This window comes from Phocoena sinus, chromosome 18, assembly GCF_008692025.1.
Source record: "Phocoena sinus isolate mPhoSin1 chromosome 18, mPhoSin1.pri, whole genome shotgun sequence".
Classification (NCBI taxonomy): domain Eukaryota; kingdom Metazoa; phylum Chordata; class Mammalia; order Artiodactyla; family Phocoenidae; genus Phocoena; species Phocoena sinus.
Genome location: NC_045780.1, coordinates 68,694,462 through 68,718,072, shown reverse-complemented (window position 1 = coordinate 68,718,072; position 23,611 = coordinate 68,694,462). Strand labels below are relative to the sequence as shown.

Sequence of the window (23,611 nt, the reverse complement as noted above, 5' to 3'; positions counted from 1 at the left end):
GTGTAGAAGGATAAACAGTCATGGCATTCAGAAAAAAAATCTGGAGATATGAATTTGAGACACATCTGCGATTAAATTCAATATGAGACCACTAAACTTTGGCTAAAAGTTTTCAAAAGCTATAACACCTGTGGCTCTTTGAAATGTGAAGTGGTTACAGCCTTTTGGAAAGCAAAATACATGCATTCTTCCACCCAGCAATCCTACTTATGAGAACTTATCTCCTAGGAATAAAATCATGTGTGCACAAGAGATCATGTATAAGAATGTATACTGCAGACTTGTTCATTAAAAGACTAGAAACATATTGTAGTATGCCTGTTGATAGTAAATTAGCTATTAAACACCATGGGACCATTAAAAAAAAAAAAAGAAATGTTGCCAGGTAGGTAAGAAATTTCTAGATCAATTGTACTAGAAACACAATCTCATGCTCTTAAGCAGACAGGAGACAGACAATGACAACACGGTTTAATTCTGGACGACTGCTTTGATCAATTTGAGAATGCTTAACTACAAAGATAGTAACAGAGAATAAATTCATAAAGACCAAATCAAGTTCAACAGAGGAGAGGGAGAAAAGCTGTATCAACTTCCTAGGAAATATGGGCTAACTCAAAGCCACACCTTCCTACTGAAGCTCCCAGGATTTCTTCAACGTACATTTGAAGTTCCAAAGGAACTTGTACCCAGGTACCCACTCTCCCAATAGGGGCTCATTGCTACTCAATACAGAATTCTTCAGTTGAAAATGTCAGTAAGTAACCTGTGCCCTGAAGTACTTTTGGTACTAACCAAAAACAATTAAATAGGAGCTGTTTACCTGTATTTTACAGGGTTAGATCACTATGGCTGCCTCTGGACTCTGATCTGAGGCTACCTGGAAGAGCATAAAGCCACATTTGCCATTTTGATCTCATTTACTAGTGCTGTCAGCAGTCCTCTATACCTGTTAACACCCCAAAAGTGAGACAAAATGTTCAATGTACAAAAACTAATAATACACTGTCATTTGAAAAACAACAAAACACAGTGGGCAAAAGAAGACCTCTGGGGCCAGTTTGCCTGGGTTCAAATCCCAGCTCTACCCCTTATACTTGGTCAAATTATTTAGCATCTCAGTTTCCTCATGGGTGCTTCAGTTTCTTTATTTGCAAAGTGGGGATAACAGTAACTACCTCACAGAGGTATGAGGATTAAATGAGTTAACATTTATAAAGTATGTCAAACAGTGCCTAATACATGAAGTGCTATGTATTTGTTAAATAAAGGAAACCAAATAAATTTAATGATATTCAGAATAGGGAATGCCTAAACTACACTGCTCATCCACTAAAATGCCCATCCAATATTCATGATATACAATGGAAGACATTGTACACGGTACTGGAAACACACATAAAACCCCTAAAACCGTACTGAAATAAAATGACAACTCAATGGTAACACTGTCTCAAACACACAAAAAAGTTTGTGTCTCCTTGTACAAAATATTGAAGACTATATCACTGGTCTTTCTGGCTAAGAAGATAATGGGACATGATATTTAAGTTTCCAGAATGCTTGAGTAATTATCACAAACTTATATAACTGTTGTGAAGGCAAAATTCCCCGTTGATAGCTTACTCTGCCAAAATAATTTTCACTAATTATAAGGGGTCAACACTGCTATGAAGATATACCAGAATCCAAGCGCTCTATTTAATGTATCTTTTTTTTTCTTTTTTTTGCGGTACGTGGGCTTCTCACTGTTGTGGCCTCTCCTGTTGCGGAGCACAGGCTCCGGATGCGCAGGCTCAGCGGCCATGGCTCACGGGCCCAGCAGCTCTGCGGCATGTGGGATCCTCCCGGACCAGGGCACGAACCCGTGTCCCCTGCATCAGCAGGCAGACTCTCAACCACTGCGCCACCATGGAAGCCCTATTTAATGTATCTTAATGAAGACTGAAAGTTCCTAAAAAGCTAATCCAGTTCACATCTTTAGATTTCTTTCTAGGGAGGAATGCACCTATTATACTCTACACAACTTTCTACGTTTTGAGTCTCAAAATCCACAGATCCACATTTTCACCACATAAGCCAACTCCCTTGTGCCACAATTAAGCATATTCCTTACTCTCAGTACAAAGAGATTAAGAACACAGACTCTGAAGCTAGGCTGCCTGGGTTTAAATCCTGGCTCTGACGTTTACTAGCTGTGTGATCTTGGGGAAGTTTCTTTACTTCCCTGTGCCTTGGTTTTCTCATTTGTAGAATGGAGGTAATAATAATCCCTGTTGCAACTGGTTTTTGAGAAGACTCGAGAACAGTGCCTGTCACAAAGTACTATGTAAGTATTTACTATTATGCAGCAATGTCCAGTAGAACTTCAAGCAATGAAAATACTCTATCTGCTCTGTCAAATACAGTAGCCACTAGCCACACGGGGCCATTAGTCACTTGAAACGTGGTCAGTGTGGCTGAAGATCTGAATTTAATTTTTTATTTAATTTTACATTTAAAAAGTCACAGGAGGACTTCCCTGGTGGCGCAGTGGTTAAGAATCTGCCTGCCAATGCAGGGGACACGGGTTCGAGCCCTGCTCCGGGAAGATCCCACTTGCCACGGAGCAACTAAGCCCGTGTGCCAAAACTACTGAGCAGCCCACGAGCCACAACTACTGAAGCCTGCAAGCCTAGAGCCTGTGGTCTGCAACAAGGGAAGCCACCGCAGTGAGAAGCCCACACACCACAAGGAAGAGTAGCCCCTGCTCACCACAACCAAAGAAAGCTCACACGCAGCAACGAAGACCCAATGCAGCCAAAAATAAATAAATAAAATAAATAAATTTATTAAAAAAAAATAGTCACAGGCGTCTAATGGCTTCTATATGGGACAGCACAGTAATGGAAAAGAATAAAATGCTGCTTAGTACCCTTCATAAACCCTCTTCATATACTTAATATTTTACTCTAGTCATTGCAATCTTCCCTTTACTTGGAAAAATAACTCGAATGTTAGTCTATCCCAGAGGTTGGCAAATTTTTTTCTTAAAGGGCCAGAGAGTAAATATTTTAGGCTTTGCTGGACAAGCAGTCTCTGCCGTTGTAGTACAAAAGCAGCCACAAACATTACATAAGTGAATGAGCCCAGCTGTAGCCCAATAAAGCTATTTATGGGGATTGAAATTTGATTTTCATGTAATTTTCACTCATCCCTAAATATTCTTCTTCTTCTAATTTTTTTCTAATCACTTAAAAATGTAAACACAGTTCTTAGATTGAGGACCCTACAAAACAGACAGCAAGCTGGACTGGACTCCTAGTTCATCCTTGAGCTCTGTTTACTAGGTATTTTTCAATGTTCTTTAAATTCATATCTTAGGAAACCCAAAACAGGGCAAAAGGTTCAGAGATTTGATGCCATTTAAAAAACATTTTTAGGACACTGTTGAAGAGCATATAAATTTAGGGTAAAAGTTTCTTCCATTTCTACCCAATGGATGAGGCAAGAATTTTTGCTTAGCCTATGATGTTCTCTCTGAAGTTTCATGGTACATCTCTTAGCTATAGGATTGTAAGATTGAAGGAAAACCGTATTCTCATTTTCTGACTTCTCTCATCTCTCCTTTGAGTCTTAATCTTTCAAAACGGAAAGGTCTTAATCTTTTGAATCATCTATCTCCTTGATCATGCCAGCTGCTTTTCTCGGGACCTTGCCCTACTCTCACATCTTTCTTAAAAGGTATAGCACTGAGAATTACAGGCAGAATTCAAGGTATAGACATCAAAGCTTCATATATGTATAGAATGACATTGTTACTTTTCATTAGCCTTTTTGGCCAAAAGCATAAATTCTTCAATGACACTCTTCATCTCTTTCCAATGTTCTGTAACTGACAGTTTAAAGTTCATCACCTCAAATATATAATTGTTAACTTTTTCTTCAAATATACTTTAACTTGTCCATGACCAAATTAATTTACTACCTTTTGTTCTCTCATATAACTTTAAGAGAGCTTCTGGAAGTATATTCCCAGTGGCTTTATATTATGTTGATACAAGAGTTTAATACTACTAGCTAATTAAAACATTTCACATTCATTCTTTTTGCTAAATTTAAGATCCAAATTAGCCTCAGGGACTTCTGGAAGTCTGTCTCCATTTTTACTATTCCCCATGGTTTATTCCCTACCTCCGCTCGCCCTTAAGCTAACCCACACCACTTGAAATTCCAATTTAACCTTTTTAAAAAACAATCTTGTCAAAACTTTAGACATCAAATTCACTGGCTCCCTCTAAGTCTACTTTAAGTCTCTGAAGCAAACTCTAGAAGCCAGGAAAATTTCTCTTTTAGACACCATGCTAGTCTTCTGATTATATAATTTAGTATCATTTAAACTGATTATCACCACACTTATTCCATTTCAGTCTATAGCCCAAAGACCCACACACCCTCCCTCCCTATTTTCTTATTTGTACATTATTAGTTTTTATCCTTCTCACACTTGGCATTTTGTCTACTATCAACTCCCCATTAAATTTACCGTATCTATCAACTTTTCCTGATCTGGTGAAGTAGCTTCAAATTCTACTCCTAGTAACAAAAATGTTAACGTCACCGAAGAAGCATGTTTCAGCCTTCCTGTGTGATTTATAAGGATGTCTACAATTATCAAGGTCTGTCCACAAAATTTTCCAAAATATTGACAGCAAAATTCAAAAACAATTCTTCTCACATATCTTTGACCTAAAAACAAAACTAATTTTAACACACACAGCATATAAACAGAGAACACAATTTCAGTTTGGAGGGAGAACAGAGTCAGACTGCTGGGTTCATTTCAAATCCTAGGTCTATTGCTAATAAATATGTGCTTATGGGCAAGTAATTTTGAATGTGAGGAATAAATGATGTAATAAACAGAAATGATATAGAAGCTGGTTTATAGTTGGCACACAATAACTATAAGTTAAATGTTTAACTATAAGCTAGATAAAGATAGCTATTATTACCTATTATTTTAGAGAAGCTGGACCTTCCTCAATCCAAATATGTATTAGTATAAGGATAACCTTGAGGGTTTCTGTGAGAGGCCCTCCTTCCTCCCTCCCATTAAAGGACACTAAGGACAGTGGCTTCTGATCTACTGTTTATGCCTCTTCATTACTCCCTTCTTGGCTATCAGTCTAGGGAAGGGGAAGACAATAATCATCAAGCACAATTCTCATAGTAACCTTATGAGCTAGGGATTACTTGCTCTACTTTAAGACAAATAAGTTCAAAAACTGGACTGCTGGCTCAAAAAAGTGAGTAAACTCAACTGCTGCTACCACTTTTAATTTTTGCTGCTCTCAGTCCTCCACTTTTCTTCCTTCTAGTCTCTTCTGACACTTTTCCACACTTACTTTTACAGGAAAGTTGGTCCATCATAGAAATCACCACTAAATTGTGGACCTTTTTCTGTCGCTTGGTGAACTAATCAAAACACACCTTGGATATTCAGTTCATTTTGGCTATTTCTGTAGCACTTTCATTCATTCTTCCTTTTTTAAACTGTGCGAATTTGAAATTTTAATATTTATCTCATTTAAAACATGCTAAGAATTGTAAGTTTAAACTGATAAATTTAACACGTATTTGTAAATATGCTACATCTACAACACTCTATTTTAAATATTGACCCTTATAGTGAAAGAGGAAAATTTCAAAAATATTATAAGTATTATAAGAATAATATTACGAGATCCTCGTAATATGACAGTAGGACAAATGTTAAAAACAAGAAAGAAGAAAGGAAATGAGACCGCTAGTGAGTTTATGTGGTTTCATGAAGGGCAAAAGTATGTTACAAACATGACATTCGTCCCTAAAAAATATAAATATACACACAGATAAAACAAATAGAAGAAAACATAAACAACTGTTTGTTGTTTGTTGTTTGTTTGTTGGCTCTAAGGGTCTAGGTGGATATACAGGTGATCATTATACTATTCTTTCAACTTTTTTGAATTTTGAAAATTGTCACAATTAAAAGTTGGAAAAAGAAAAGGCTTTAAAGATGAGAGCAGACTTTAGTCATATTATGAAGTGACAGAAGCCAAATCAAAGCAATAAGAAATAAAGAGTAAAGTTTAGTGTGGGAAGATGTTAGAAGCAGGAAAGATGACTTCAAAAGAAGTAATAAATAGGGGGAAATAGAATTTGCAATATATGTGAAAACCCAGGAAGATTCACAACAAAAAACCCTGAAAAACCATGGGAAATTCATTCAATCAACACATTTATTCAAAGCCCATAATGTCCTGTACTAGAAACCGTGAATGCCATAATAATATAAAACCCATGAATGGCTGCCTTTCAAAGAATTTATAATCCAGATGCAGAGATAGGGCACACATTCAAGGAAGTAAAAGAGAAAAGTGGCAAAGCTATTTATGTGTTCCTAGGGTAGCTAGTGGGATTTAGTTTTCTTATTAAAATAGCAATCGCTGTAAGAGAGCAATATTTGATTAACTTTAAGGTCATTTTCCATTCTAAACATCTTTATTCCCCATCCAAGAGTTAATTACGTGCATCTCCTTCTGGAGATAGCCAACTCCAAGATATCACTTACATGACTCAAAAGAGCCTTAAAGGTTACTTTCTTCACATTGCCACTTTCAACTGTCCCAAAATGAGTTATTACAAGCATGAAAAGTTGTGACATTAACCATTTTAAGAAAGGTACAGATTAATCCTAAAGCAAGACTGTAAATTCTAAAGCAAGACATAGACAAAACAAGAATGATTACTATACCACCCTAAGAAACCTTTTATGGAAATGCTTTTAATTAATTTAGAGTTCTATCATCTCCCTTCTAAATCCTTCTCCTCCCAAATGTACAATTTTATTGCTAGTCCCCAACTGCCCATTCTACTTCTGATCCCAACTTTGGTCACAACTACACCCTATTTTATTACTTCAAAGCATGCCATGCTATAGTACTGCATTTCCCCCCATTTCCTTGTTCCTTTGTTTTGATTCTGCTTTTACAACTGCCATCATGTATGTCCCAACCGACACGTACAACTGTTTTTCTAGGTAGAAAGAAATCTCAGTGAAGAAATGTGACTTTGTACAAGGATCAAAGCAAGTGACTAGTCACAAAAGTGTCTGAGATACCAAGGTACAGCCACAGAAAAGGAAAACTATGGAAGCTTCCATTACTTTAATATTGGAGAAGCCCACAGTGGGAAAAAGTCCAAAGAAGGAAAACCTTAGCTCAGATATAATTTTAAAATCCCAACAGAAATGCTGGAACTCACAAATGGATGTTCATGAGCTTTGAGTTACCTGACCAACAATGCCCAGAAGCTGATCTCCTAGATATTAAGGTTCTTCCTCCATCTCCCATCAAAAAATAAAATTTCAACTTTAAACTGTATCAAAGAAAGGAATAAACATAAAATGTGACTGGTTAAAAACTGATGACATAGGTAAAGAGCTTTTTGTTGTAACTGCAATAACTGTGCAAGTCCAGGATTACAAGCAGCCCAGGATCTGCAGGGCAGGGCAGGAGAAGAGGTACGGCGCTCAGCCTAGAAGATCCAGGAGTACCCCAATGTGGTGAAGAGCCTAGACTTCGGACTCAGACACTCCTGGAGTTGCATCTTAGCTTCACTACTTATGAGGTATGTTTGCTTGAGAGGGTACTGCATCCTACCCAGCTTCAGTTTCCCCATCTAAAAACCACAGGATTGTTTGGAGGATTAACTAAGATTAATATATAACTGGCACACATAAAGTACACAAATTGTAGTTTCTATCACTGTTATTAGCAAAGGGCACTAAATAGGTATGAAAGGTGAGAGTAAGAAGAACAAAGAAAAATATATTTCACAAATTTCTTACAAAGCCTTTCATCAACACTTGGTTAATTTTCATGGCAACAGCCAATGGCCTTGTAGAGTGCATATATTTAGGTAGCTACGATTAACTAGAGTACAACATTTACTACGAGGACACTGCAATAGAAAATTGCAAGGAAGAATAGAAGTAGGGGTTTGGGGAACTGGGCTCTAAGGCTGACTGAGCTCAGACCAGTTTCTAGAACTTAGATGTGTCTGAATGTGGAGCACCTGTCTGTGGTTTTGTTTCAGATGTTCAAGAACACACCTCTTGAAAAGGGCTTCCCTTTGTAGAGAGCAGTAGGACAGTATTTTATCTGTATCAACAACGCTTGCTTTCCTAAACCTAGCTCTCACATCCACTATAATGAACGATCACAGTTTTAAAATAGTTTTATTCGAAAATTTAATTTCTGAACGCAAACCTTCTAACTCAGTTCCATGTACTTTTTCACAGGAACAAAGAACAATCGTTGGAATGTAAATTTATCCAAAGTCATTCTTTCCAATGCCAGATTTCATACCTGAAACAATATCAGTAACCCTCACACACTGATTACTTTCCAGTAGCTAAGAATCAATGCTCTTCTTCCAGAAAAAAACGATGGGGCTTCCCTGGTGGCACAGTGGTTGAGAGTCTGCCTGGCCACAACAGTGAGAGGCCCACGTACCACAAAAAAAAAAAACAAAAAAACTATGAAAACATGAAACTAAATATCAATAAATATATACCAATTATATTGTTAGGTACACATGTAAGTTATATTTTTTCTTTAAATATTTCAAAATCTCTATGGTCAAGTTAAAACAGGTAAATAATACATTCATTCTTGTCTTTGTTCAGAGCAACATTTAGAACTGTTTTCTTAAATTTGACTAATTCCATATTTATAGGCAACTGCTCCCAAAATAACAGACACAGAATTTGTTAAAAGCTTCTAAAAGTAACTACTGATGAAGGAAATTTAAAAGTGTGATTCTGATTTTCTTTTTTATAAAAAAGTTGTTAAACTAATCCATTTAAACTTTTTTTTTTTTTTAAACACCAGGGGGGTATATTTGGTCATTTTCCTTACTGGACAGGAAAGAAAATCTTACTTTTTCATCTAAGAACATGATCTGTCCATGTACACACATCATCAAACAGTAAAAAACTGGCAAATGTTTTCTAGAGTTAGTTGTTCATGTTGACAAGCCATTAAATAATTGCTTGAAAGTTAAAAGCAGCAAGGGTGAACTGCTCACTAATCTTCAGTTATCAGCCATTAGAATGCCACTTAGCACACTTAAGACTCAATCTAAAGGTAACTTCACATTTAGCTATTCACTTCTGACCAAGGCTTACTCTACTTACTGCAGTCAACATTTTATCCCCTGAGCTTAAGAAACTAAAATGCTAGCAGAAAGAAATACCATGGTTCAATTCTTTAATACTGTGGTTTGAAAAACTAACAAAATAAGACAAATAAGAGAATTGAAAGATAGAGAAACCTCAAAAGCAATGCAGCATTAAAAAATGTTTAGGTACCATCACATAGCTATTAAATTGATAAATAAAAACTATAAAATACTGTGAAGACACATGGAATCATTCAGCTAATGGCATTGTAAATCAAACCTACCTTTCTTCAAAGAAACCTGGTGATATTAAATAGAGCTATAAAATTGCTTCTTGCCTTTGACTTAGTAATTTGTAAATATGCAATGAATTCCTGCTAAATACATTCTAGCAAAGTTATTTACAATATAGAAAAATCGGGACCAATCTAAATGCCCTACAAGCAAGAAACAGCTCAGCAAACCATAGTATTGTAATACTACAATGAAATACTGTATAGCCAATGAAAATGTGCACTATGTTGATATTCAAATGTACCTGTAATGACAGCAAGCTAAAAAAAAAAAGGCACAGAACACAGTCACACTGTTTATTAAGGCTAATGAAGATCATAAATCAGAAGTTAAAGGAATATGAATATGACTGTATGTTCACTGGACTACTGTTTCTATGCCAGTAAATTGAACATAAAATAATTTTGAGAGGAGAAAATGACCAAATCCTCAGGGTTCTTTTGATTGTCTCTCAATATACATGGTGAGCTAAATACAGGACATGGACTTCACAGGATATGTAAAGACTATACTCCATAAATTACACTTATGCTGAAAATAAACTTGGCTCATCTTTACACTTATGAATATTATATAATATTGCAACAATGATAAATATTGTACTTTCTCTCCAGGAAAGGCAAAATATCTTTCAAGGGGAATATATAGTAAGCAAATATGATTATTTCTATCTTACAGATGGAAAAACTGATAGAAATAGTATCAATGACCTGCCCAATTCATCAAACTCCTGATTTCCTAACATAAAAGCATCTCTGGAAATAATTATTCCCATTTCACAACTCCCACTTCCAATTTTTAAAATAAGTCCTTTCAACTTTTCTGACAGTGTAGACAAGACTGTTTTCCTTAACAAATATGGAATGGATGAGAAAAAAAAATTAATACCCTGATTGAAGTAATGAAAATTTAAACTGTTTTTCTCCTTTGAGAAGCAAAGAGAAGAAGTATTAAAGTGTACTTCAAATTCCCTACACCAGTTAGTCAAATTCTAGAGGAAAACTGCTAAAAGTGCCTCTTTCTACTGGTCTAAGATCTGTTTCCACTGACCAAGATGTGAAAGCAGCTGGCAACAAAGATGAAATCCAAACACTTCAGAAAAATGATTTGTCTTGCCTGTTTTATCCCTATACTTGTAAAAACTAAAAATCCAAAAGGACTCCCTGAAATTAATCAAAAGTTAACTAAAAGGTAACTACCTAAAGAAGGACCTGTTGAGGAAACAAAATTATCTAACTAGCAGACCACCTGTAAATTTCACTCATACTCATGTCTGAAGTCCATCTCAAATGTCACTTCCTCTCTGTAGCTTTCCCTGAAGACCCCAATCCACAGATGTTTCCTCATTTGGGTTTTAGTGCACTTTGGACAGCCATCTTTTATAACATATCACATTTTGATAATCTGTCATAAGCTTATGATCTTTGAGGTTCCTAGGAGACGGGAATATCTTTTTTGTGTCTAAGGCACTAGTTAGACAATATACGATTGCTGTTAAATTTAAATTTAAAGACCAAATACTCTGTGTGCTTGTGAGACTAGCTCTCTCTTCCACTTGGAAGCACTATTTTCTTTCAGTCAGAACTCTCAAAGAGCGAAAATTTCTTGCACTGCAAGGTACGAGTTACAGTATTCAAGCACTAACTGTTGATGTGAGTACACCTGAAAGATCCTTAGACATTTTTAGAGATCCAAGTTTTTAAACAGAAACTGTAAAATGCCATGAAAAGTTTAATAGCTTCTTTAGTGCCCTAAAATAAGCTCAAAATTGACAACTATTGTAAAGCTAGCAGTAATAAAATAAACACCAGCTTAAAAAAACCAAGCTTAGTAAATAAACCTACTTATAGATTGTAAAAGTTTGCTGAACGATTATCCGAACTGTTAAAAGTATTAACGGTTTCAAAGAGTTTCTTGCACCCCAAAGGGTAAGTTTTAGCAACCTAAAATAACTGTGTATGTATACTTTCCTGCCCTCTACCTAATAACCTAAAAGCAGGTTACTCTACCTACGTCTCTTTTACTAGTGGTTAAACTGAAAACCTTGAGTTTAAGGTGGTAAGAGATCAAAGTTTTCAAGAAACTAGGAAGAAAACGCCGGTTTCTCCTGTTGTCTGCTCCTTTTAAGTGTTTAAAACAATCTCGGAGAAACTAGTGGGATCTGACCTATTTTTTGCACATTAAATTTTTTTTTTTTACACTTAAACGGTAGACATTAACTGTCTCAACTATCACAGCAACTCCTTATTAATGCAGTTTACGCGGTTCTGGGTGTTAAATCGACAAACAAGGAAGCGACTGCTAACCGTGAGGTAAAAACACCTAAGTCCTAGAAAGAACAAGTCCTCATAACCAACCAGGGTTCCAGAAAAGTAGAAAACGGGAAGCAATGAAATTACAAGTTACTGGAAGACCTGGCCGTCCCCTTCCTTGGAGGCGGGACACGGGGCTGTGAGCGGACACTCGCCCGTGGAACGCTCGCTGACCTGCACGCCTCCAACGCCAAGCGAGCGCCGTACACACACAGTTCCTGTTCCGGGAAAACTGAACCCACCTGCTCGTGCTACCTGGCCCGCCGAGTCCGCCAGAATCTACCGCGGTACGGAGGCCGTTCCAGAGCCTGCGCCCCACAGCGCGGCCAACCCCACGCGCTTCTGGGGACACCCGACAGCACCCACTGCTACGCCCCCTTCCCCTGAGAGGCCGGCTCCCCCCCGGCAGAGGGAGGCTTCCTCTTCCGACTGTGCACCGGGGGGTCCGCCAGGCCGCACCCACCTTGCACTCGTCGCTCTTTTTTTCTTCCTCGCAGAAGTTGACGGGCGCCAGGCCGGGCAAGTAGAAGGCTGCGCTCCGACGCGGGCCCGGGGCCGCCCCCAGCAGGAGCAGCGACAGCAGCAACTGCCACCGAGGTGGAGACGACGCCGGCAGCCTCGCGCTCATAACGGCTGTTTCGGGGGAAGGGCAGCAGAGCCGCGGGGGGTGAAGAGGGAAGGAGGGACGGGGAGGCTCGGCGACGACTACCAGTCCGCCGGAGCTGAGGCAGGCCGGCCCCGCGACGGATAGTTCCGGTTGCGGTAGGAGACACCGCGGGTTCCGCAACAGACTCCGAAACGGACCTGGACGGAGCATGCGCAGCGCCGCCTGCACATGCTCAGTGAGAGCGGCTGCAAGCGCCCCGAGGAGTTTCCGGGAGGGAGAGTGGAGGAAATCCACTTGCCAGGTTTTCAGCGGGTCGGCTGGGGTGTTTGCCGCGGGAGAGGGTCCAGCTATCCCGTTCCTGTTCCAAATTCCGATCTAGAGCCCCCTTGGGGCGTCGTGGAGCGTCTCACTTGCCCAGCGCCCCGTGCTTGCTGCCTTGCCCGGGTTTTCCACGGTTTCCTCACTACAGTGCCCAAGGCACACCAGCCCCTATTACAGAGGTGGTGCTCCAAAAAGTACTTGCTGATGAAGGCTGAGTTGGTGGAGGGAAGGAGAAGTTTGGGAGACGGTTGGGTGCAGGATAAGGAAACCAATGGGGAGGAACTAGCCACAAATCTTCAAATAGCTACTCAGAGGTGTGTGCACGGACAGGTTCCCAGCATTGGATGCGGTGGCTCATTCTTGCGTGGGACAGTGATTGTTTGCATAGACTAAACAAGATCTCTTTAAAGAGGTGAGTGGAAATGAGGTGAGGGGAAAAATGGGAGTAGACAAATAGGAGAAGGGAGTTACTGACATTTCTTTGCAAAGGAAGACAGGAGCACACCTGAGAGCCCAGTGAGAAATGTAGTTCCAGCAAAATAGAAATCTGGTATGATCATCCTTGGGCAAGTTTCTGTCACTTTTCCTATTGAAGTGATGCGATGTCCGTTTGTATATGCACAGACGTACTTGTGTGTGTTTGTGTGGTGCATTTTGAGTATTTTTCAAGGAGAAACTTGCTTTTCGTGACAAAGGAAAACACAACGTAAAAGATGTGAGTTAAATTTTATTCTGGGACTCTACTGAGGACCATAGCACAGGAGACCGCCTCTCAGATAGCTCTGAGGAACTGTTCTGAAGAGGTAAGGGAGGAGCCAGGGTATATAGGAGTTTTTTGGCTGGAAAAAAACAGGTAGGCCAACATCAAAAGGTTACTGCTAAACACAGAGAACAGACATCTCAAAGGTTTTAGTGCTTTTGTATGTATGAGAAGATGCAAGAATCTGAGTTCACTGAAATTATTCCTTAGATATGTATCTTTATCCAGGGCCAGTATATAAAGCACAGAACATTCCTGTTTTTTCCTCCATCCTGAATTCCCCTCAGGGTGCACTGTTGGTGCACGACTGCAGTAGCGAATAGCTTGATCCTTGTAGAACTGGACTGGTGGGCAACAGTCTTTACAAAGTCAATTCCTCTGAGCTTTAGAGTTCAATCGAATCTGCAGAGAGGACACCAACTTAGAGTACATAAGCAAGGAATCATAACCCAGAACTACCTCCCACTCAGAATTCAAGAATTGGCAAGTCAGGACTTCCTTGGTGGTGCAGTGGTTAAGAATCCGCTTGCCAGTGCAGGGGACACGGGGGTCAATCCCTGGTCCGGGAAGATCCCACATGCCGCAGAGCAACTAAGCCGGAGCACCACAACTACTGAGCCTGTGCTCTAGAGACCACGAGCCACAACTACTGAGCCCGTGCGCCACAACTACTGAAGCCCGCTAGCCTAGAGCCTGTGCTCGGCCACAAGAGAAGCCACCACAATGAGAAGCCTGTGCGCCGCAACGAAGACTAGCCCCCGCTCGCCACAACTAGAGAAAGCCCGCGTGCAGCAACGAAGACCCAATGCAGCCAAAAATAAATAAATAAATATAATAAATAAATAAAACTAAACTTTCATAAAGTTATTTTAAAAAAAAGAATTGGCAAGTTTGCTAAGTGGACAATTCAGAAAAATGTGGAGACCCGTGCAATCCTATCTAAATTCTTGTGGGGATGTGCACATTTCCCCCCTGGAAAGTTTATAACATTTATTAAGTTTTCAAAGGAATCTATGACCCTGCAAAAAAAAGGCTAAGACCCACTGTTCTATACTGTGGCGTAACCAGAACAATGAAGGAATTCCTCCTTGCAAAGGTAGTTTGCACTATGAACTCCAGCTTTGGAACACTACTATCTAGTTATGTGGGCCTTGAGCAAGTTAATACACCAAGTCCCAGATAATAGGGGAGAACTGGAAGTAGAGAGAAAAGGATGTCCATCTTCTTTAGTTTGTTGTGAAGTTTAAGGGTGTGTGTGTGGGGGGATGTACATTAAGTGCTGGGCAGAGGAAAGGCAGCCATTTTTATAACCCAAACGGGGGTGAGGGTGGGTAGGCAGGTGAGGGGGGCCTGAGCAGTGGGATCATGTCTAGGTCACTTCTCCCTCGAGCAAATCAACTAGCATATTTGTTGAACTTACTTGGGCCAGGGAAAAGAATTTATAATATGCCTATACTTGAAGTCATAGAGATTTCCAACATAGTAAGAGGAAGCAATGTTCTCTCCATTTAGAAAGGAAAGGGGCAAGACAACATTTTTTGTTCGCTATCTTCTAGTTACCTGGTGCCACTAAATACTTATCTTCAATATCTCACCGATCCCATCCCAACCTTTTCCTCCTCCAGTGTTCCACAAAGCAGAAAATGGGCACCGCTGCCCACCTGCTTCTCAGGCCAAAAACCTGGGAGGTAACCTAAATTTCTCTTTCCCTCACTCCCCACATACAGTCCTTCAACAAGTTGTGCTCGCTGGGCCGCTAAACTAGACTAAATTCTTTCAACTTTCCATGTCCACAGCTACCCCCTAGTCCAAGCCAAAATCTTAGTTCTTTTGCACTAGTACTTACTGCTATAGCCTCTCAGGTTCCACTCTTGACAACAGCGATCTCATAAAATCTTTAAATCCCTCAATTCCACTCTTCTGCTTAACCCTGGCACCCCACAGTACTTATCACTACCTGGAATTAACGTGGTTATTTGTTTACTGTCTCACTCCCTGTTTACACGTAAACCCCCATGGGAGTAAGGACCTCGTCTCTACAACCCCAAGCCTAGAGCAGCGTCTAGCACATAAAGGAAAGGCAAGTAACCGCAAAGCACTACAGGACTGGTACTGGCCGGACTCCATAAATTCTAGATCTGAATTTAGAATCGCGGACTTCACCGCCGAAGTAAACCTTAGGTTTTCCACACACGTTTAACCGCCTCTATTCACAAAGGAAAGAAGGGGGACTGACTGAAGTCAAACGGCCACTCATTGAGACCAAGCCCGCTGCAGTGGGGACGACTAAGGGCGGGTGGTCCCTAACCTTCCTTCCAAACCAAGCCGCCGCCTCTATCGGCCGAGCTCAGCATCAGCAAAAACCCGGAGAAGTGGAGTCTTCGTCAATAAAAATGGTCACCGGACTCCAGCCGCAATCCGGCCCGCCCATTCCGCGAATCACGCGTGCGCACGGCCAACCAGCCGCACCTCGCCAGCTCCTACCCCGGCGACCTCTTCCCCGCTTCCGCCTCCAGAGTTCAGACACGTCATCCCGCAAGGCCGGGCCTAGTGGGAGGGGCCGCGGGGCAGGGCTCGGCCTCGGGGCGGAGCGAACTCTTTACTTCCGGATCCGGCCTGGGTTCTCTCGGTTACCTGGCGTCGCTGTCTGCCAGGTATCCCGGGACTGGCGTGGGAAGATCGCCGTGCTCCTCAGGCAGGCGGCAAAATGGAATCCCTTCCTTGTGGGCGCTATTACCCTGGGCGCTGCCACGCAGAAAGGCTGAGTGGGGATTCTAGTTCCAAACTAGGAAGCAATGAAGTTTTGCTTCCATCCTCCCCTTGACTGTGACGCTCCCTTTCTCCCAGTAACGGGTTAGTGCCCCGGTCCAGGAAGATCCCACATGCCGCGGAGCGGCTGGGAGCCATGGCCGCTGAGCCTGCGCGTCCGGAGCCTGTGCTCCGCAACTGGAGAGGCCACAACAGTGACAGGCCCGCGTACCGCAAAAAAAAAAAAAAAAAAAAAAAAAAGTGAATAAGATTTTCCAGAAACCATAGCAATATGAGAAGGGCCATGTAATTCTTTTATACCGTGTTGGATTTGGAAATTGTCATTAAAGAAGTTCAGCGTATTTAGACAGTATTAACCAATGAAAGCAATATATCTAATATGTGAAACAACCTGAGTGAACATTTTTATACACGTATTAATGGAAATATGTTGAATATATATTATAGATATACATATAAATGAAGAGAACAGGAGACAATATGACAATGTGTTTTACTACAGGTCAAATCCTATTAAAATGAACTTTGGCAAGGATTACAATTTTTTTATTTCATCGGAATGTTTTATATATGCTAGAAATAAATGAGATTTGAATGTCATTTGTGAATTGTGTTTGAGAGAAATAAATACATCATTCTGTTCATTTTGCTTTGGACTCCTGACTAGTGATTGATTTGAAACTTCTGAGTATCACTAGGTATAGTTCCCTAAAATAAAATGTTGGACAAAGTTTTCAGAAAAAAATGTCCAGAAAGGGAAATAAAGAGAAAGGGTGCAGGAAACAGGACATGATTGCCCAACAAACCATATGAGGCCTGTCACCATGATTACTCTTAAGTAGCTGCTGAATGATCCAAAATATACAAGTTCCCCCACAAGAAAAATATTTGAGTAACTTGGGGTTAGAATGTTTACTGAAAATAAAATGTGGACTGAGGGAGCTGGGGAGTGTGGCTTGAAGGGTAACTGTATAAAAACAATTCAATGGAGTCACAGTATGGTCATGTTTCCTTGAGCACTAACTTTAGAACATAATATCCATGTGGTATGAACCTCACTATTGAATCTTGTTGAACCACCACAACTATCAATAACCACTTGTTTAAACATTTTAGAAGACTGATACAAAACAGAAAAAGCCTGTAGGCAGACAGGAACACTTTGACATCCTCCCCTTTTTCCTCCCCATACCTACTGACACAAGAGGGAAATGGTTTTAATGACCAGCCATCTGCCCAGGGACTTTTCTCCTATTCCTGAGAGGTTCTTAATGTCATGGAACATAAGAATTACCATATAAGGTAGAAGGCAATTCTCCATGCATTCTGAACTTTGAAAGCTACTTAAAGGACTTTTAAAGGCAGTTTCAGCCTTATACAATTTTTGCCAGTTGTGCTGACTTTAGAATCCAACATGCAATTCAGCCATGTTCCATGCAGTTTTGACTCTTAGCTAGGGTTGCAGGTAAGATACAGGGTGCCCAGTTACCTTTACACTTCAGATAGTTTTTAGTATAAGTACATATGTCCCATGTCTATCTGGAGCATATTTATTTAAAAACTATTTGTTGTTTGTTTTTATTTGCCAAATCCAGTAACCTTAACACTGATGGATCTTTGATTTACAAGGATTTGAACAAGGACTCAAAAGGGGCCTGCACAATTAAGGTACATTGAAATAAAACCAGGGGAAAACATTTGCAATAAAATATAGTTATTATAGAATAATAAGAAAAAGATGAACTACCCCTATATAAAAGTATACATGAAGAGACACTTCACACACAAAGATATACAAACAGCAAAAAGCATTTAAATAAATATTCAGCATTATTTGTAATGAAAGAATAACATATTAGAAAAAAGACATACTTTTTTTTTAAGCTACCAAGGAAGCAAAGTTAAAAAGCAATGATAGTGCCCCATGTGATTTCATATCTGATCATGAGACTTAAATATCCTTTTTGGAGGACAGTTTGCATTGTGTATTTTTTTAAAGCCTTTAAAATGTATATAATATGAAAGAACAATTCTGCTTCTCAGGATCTGTCCTAGAGAAATACTTAGAATGTGAAAAGATTTAGCTCTAAGTATGTTCACCAGTGTAATGTTTTTAAAAGTAAAAAATTTAAAAACAACCTAAATGTTCAACAGAAGAGTTTGTTAAATAAATTACAGTAGTACACCCATGCAAGGCAATACTGTACAGCCATAAAAGTTATATTGAAAAGAAGTAATAACATGGAAAGATGTTTAAGATACATTGCTAAATGAAAAAAGTATATTATAAAACAGCATGCACCTTCTGATTTCAGTTTTGTTTTTAGAAAATATATACACACTGTTAACAATGAAATGACAGACTATCGACTGGGAGAAAATATTTGTAATCACCTGGCCAACAAAGGACTTGATTTCAATATAAAGAACTCTCCAAACTTAACAGGAAGAAAACAAACAACCCAATTAAAAAATGATGAAAGGCTTGAACAGACACTTTATCAAAGAGGGTGTGTGGCTTGCAAATAAGCACATGCGATCAACATCAGTATCCAATAGGAAAATGCAAATTAAAACCATGACGAGATACCACTACGCACCTATCAGAATGGCTAAAATTAAATTCACTGGTAATACCAACTGGTGACAGGGATGTAGAAAATCCGGAAACCTCATATATTGCTGTTGGGAATGCAAAATGATACAGCCACTATGGAAAACAGTGGCAGTTTCTTACAAAGTAAACATACACTTACCATATGACTCAGGAATCCCACTCCTAGGTATTTAAAGTCTAGAGAAATGAAAACTTTTGTTCACATAAAAATTGGTACACACACACACATACACACAAAAATGTGTACACAAATATTTATAACAGCTCTATTCACAATCACCAGAATTAGAAACAACCAAATGTCTGTAAATACATAAACAAACCATGGTACATTCGTACAATGGAATACTACTTAGGAATAAAAAGTAATGAGCTGTTGATATGTACAACATCTTGGATAGATCTTATACACACTGAGTGAAAGAAGCCAATCTCAAAAGGTTACAGACTCTATGATTCCATTTATATGACATTTCCCAAAACCCAAAGCTATAGTGACAGACAAGTGCTTGCTAGTTCCAGGGATGAGGGGTGAGGGAAGGTATGACTACAAAGGGATAATTAGGGAATTTGGGGAGTGATAAGATTGTGTACCCTGATTTTGGTGGGGGTAATACAATATATGCATGTGTTAAAACTCATAGAAATAGGTGTTCAAAAATGGGGGGAAAAATCGTTCATATGTGGAATCTAAAAAAGTGGTACAAGTGAACTTTTTTACAAAACAGAAATAGTCACAGATGTAGAAAACAAACTTATGTTTCCCAAGGGGGTAAGGGGTGGGAAGGGATAAATTGGGAGATTGGGACTGACGTATACACAGTATTATATATAAGAGAGATAACTAATAAAAACCTACTGTATAGCACAGGGAACTCTACTTAATACTCTGTAATCACCTATATGGGAAAAGAATCTAAAAAAGAGTGGCTATATGTATATATATAACTGATTCACTTTGCTGTACAGCAGAAACTAGTACAGCATTGTAAATCAACTATACTCCAATCAAAATTAAATAACTAAATAAAAATGGAGAAAAATATATAAACAGAAAAAAAGAATGGAAGGACACGTGAAAATTCTTAGAGTGGGTTATTTCTATGCAGTCAGATACAGGTGATTTCCTCCCTCTCAGTTCTGCAGTATTTCCATTTTTAAAAATAATGAACATATGTTTCATCTGTAAAAATATTTTATATAGACAGGTTATATGTATTTAGACACATAAATATATATATTATATATATTTACATATATATGTAGAAAGATTTTTCTTATAGGAAAACTTGAGTGGTACCTGCCATTATTTCTTTTTGGTTCAGCCTTTTGGGGGCAAAGAAACTTCACCGTGCTATTGGAAAAATATCTTTTAGATAAGATGTTTCTTTTACTTATGAAAGAACTGGCAGTGCTCTCATCTTCCCATAAATCTTGTGCTCTGCCCAGGGCCACAGCACAGTATAGTGGCCTCTGCTGCACCATTAGGTTTGTCATTAGCATCCATTAACCAACAACTTCCACTTTGTGGTATGAGGCCAGAATTCCTTCTGAAATGGAAAAATGCTGGTGTGATGATGTGATCATAGACTAAGTACTGTATTTGTTTCCCTTTCACATCATTCTAGTGTGTCTTACAAATGGATCAGAGTTCTCATCAAGAATTAAGCATTAGGAAGCTGCCAGGCATTCCAATAGCACTTGGCTTATGTGATTCTGCTCTACAAAAGTAACCAAGTTATGCTAGGTGAAGTTTTTAAATGGCTTTATCCAAAAATCTAGAGAAGAACTTAAACCAAGTGCATGAGGCCTCCTTAGTCATTATTTACCTCATCCAGGACAGAAGCCCGAGATTCTGACCGCAGACTGAGCAGCAGACCCCTACAGGGCTGTGGAGATCAACACTCTAACCACTCCTTGAGGGATCCCAGCCTCCCTCATCTATTCCTACCATGGCCACCAGCAGGAAGTGAGGCCACAGGCATCCCACAGGCCAACTTGTTTCTCAAAAATCCACAGCTGTTATCGGACACTGAGCCTCTGACAGCTTGACTGTGAGCAATTGGCTGTCTTGAGAGCTATACCACGCAGGGCAAGGACATTCCAAAAGGCTAGGACAGGCAGGTTATAACTTTTTAGAGGTTTGGTCTTGATTCCCATTAACAGTTCTAGAACTCAAACCAGGACCAAAAATTCTGTATATTTCCACTGCTACTCAAATGTATAGGTACATGCATAGAAAATGATCTAGAAGTAACAATAGTAAGCTTGAGGGGGGTGGGGGGACTTTAACTTTGTCTGTAACTATTGAAGTTTTTATAACTTATATTATCTATGTAATTTAAAGTAATTTAAGTCTTAGAATTCTTCTGGGGTGGGTGGGGTGGGGAAACATTGATAAATTCACCACTTTGTCATTTTATAAGAGCAGTTGTCCTGAAGGAGTTAAGGACAGGAGAATTTGAGAGAAATGAGGGTCTTTCATTCTCTGCTTGACTATGGAAATCTGGAAGCGAACACAGCACCTGAAGAAGGAATTAGGCTCTGAGTAACTCTGAATAGGGACGGTAGCTTCGTAGTTGGGGAAAGAAGCTTCGAGAAATGGGGTTTGATGGTCTACTGATCCAACAGTTCTCACATTGGATTATTTCTGTTCTAACTGCTGAGTGAATGAGAAGTGGAAAAAGATCCAGAACAAAGAGTGACCACATGACTGAAGGAAAGAGATGACATCTGGAAGGGTGGACATACACTGGACAGTCCATGGAGGCAGGAAGGCGAGCTGGGGACGAGGGGCAGGGGATAGGTGCCGAACCGTCCACCACCATATTTTCTTGCTAGTTGCATTGGCATAAATATTGTTCATTTTGAAGATTCAAGATCTTTCAGGTTGCAAGGAAGAGGGGCACATTCAATGGTAACTTAGGTAATAGGGAATGCACCATGTAGATTTCATGCAAACACCCTGAGAGCCAGGTGAGACCTTTAAGAAAGAACTTCACAGAATCTGTGTGTCAGCCCGAGAGGAAGGTGGCAGCATTTTACTGGCAGAAAGTGAAAAGAAAGGGCACCGTCAGGCTTTCACTGACTCCCCACTGTGGGGTGGATTTCAAAGGTTTGTGTCCTTGAAGAGCTCACTGTTTAGTGAGGGAGCCAATGACGGTAATTCAGTGTGACAGTTTCCGTAAAGAAGTGCAAAGTGAGGAGGGAACGGAGGGGAGATTGTGACAAAATTATCTGGGCAAGTTTTCTGAGGATTTGCTAACTGGGTTGGTGCGTGCAGGATAAGTGTGACTGAGGGGCGCTGAGGATTCAGCCCCAGTAGGACAAGAACCAGGACCACCAGGATCCAAGATTCAGACCTGGTAACAGAGAGGGTTGTAGAGCTTCAGCATAACAAAGAATACCCTGAGGTCTGCTTAGGGGAACATCGTAAGAGGTACTGTGTATGAAGTTAATAACTCCCACAGGACAGGCTTCCCTGGTGGCGCAGTGGTTGAGAATCCGCCTACCAATGCAGGGGACACGGGTTCGAGCCCTGGTCCAGGAAGATCCCACATGCCGCGGAGCAACTAAGCCTGTGCGCCGCAACTACTGAGCCCGCGCTCTAGAGCCTGCAAGCCACAACAAGAGAAGCCACCGCAATGAGAAGCCCGCGCACCGCAACGAAGAGTAGCCGCTGCTCGCCACAACTAGAGAAAAGCCTGCGTGCAGCAATGAAGACCTAACACAGCCAAAAAAAAAAACTTTAAAAATAACTCCCACAGAAGAAACTGAATTAAAGAATCAATCTCACGAGAAAGCTGAAGAGTTGAGTCACTGTTTAGCATTTTGAGAAGCTCGCTTCTGAACTGGTTCAAAGATGCTAGCAGCAGAAAGGCAGCAGGGGGCTTCTTTCTTTTCTCCTTCCTTCCCTCCTTCCCTCCCTTCCTCCATTCTTCCCTTCTTTCCTTCCTCCTTTCTTTCCCTCCTTGCTTCCTTCTTTCCGTCATTAAGGAATTCTTTTTCAGGAGAATCAAGAATGAGAATATTTCATGACCTGTTATTAGGAAATTGCAGTCAGTGATTCAGTGCAGGAGAATGAGGTATACTATGTTAAGCTAAAGGCAATAGAAGTTCACAGAAGAAACAGGGGCAAATGTTCCACTAGGGAGAAAGCAAGTCACTAAAATAAAAAACCATAGCTATTAAATACATCCCACTTGTAAGTATTCAGAATTTCCAAGTAAGAAAATTAGACTCCTTGATGATGCCCTTAAATTCTATTATTTTTATTCTGGGTACAATCTGACATGTCTGATAAGAAAAAAGTAATAAAATAATTAATATGATCCTATTTTTTATACATATAATTGTATTTTTTGCTTTATTAAATCTTAAGATATTATTATTAAAGACATTACTAAAATTATATGTATATACTCAGTGTCTCTCAGAAAATAGAGTTCCAAGAATAATGGTGTGTCATTCTATATTTGAAGAAAAACATCTGTTTTTAGAGAAAACTTTCTTCTCTAATGCATTTATTCATTCAGTTCATTTGTTCTTTCCAGTTCTTTGCATGATTCTCTTTAGTAATAAAGTGAAGGCAATTTACCCAAAGATTAATATTTTCTTGCTAGTTGCAGTGGCATAAATATTGTTCGTTTTGCAGATTCAAGATCTTTCAGGTTGCAAGGAGCAAGGGCACACTCAAGAGTAGCTCGAGTGCTAGGGAATGCACA

General features: G+C 39.7%; 2 protein-coding genes across 2 annotated transcripts in view; both read right to left on the bottom strand.

The window, feature by feature from the left end:
- TM9SF2 (transmembrane 9 superfamily member 2) overlaps nt 1–14,007 on the bottom strand; it is a 58,933-nt gene extending 44,926 nt beyond the window's left edge. Inside the window, exon 1 of the mRNA XM_032610718.1 lies at nt 12,277–14,007. Coding sequence (XP_032466609.1) covers nt 12,277–12,630 — 354 coding nt within the window. The 5' untranslated portion in view covers nt 12,631–14,007. The remainder of the gene's footprint in view (nt 1–12,276) is intronic.
- Nucleotides 1–23,611, bottom strand: part of UBAC2 (UBA domain containing 2) — a 286,963-nt gene that overhangs the window by 44,925 nt on the left and 218,427 nt on the right. The gene's annotated exons all lie outside the window — the stretch shown is intronic.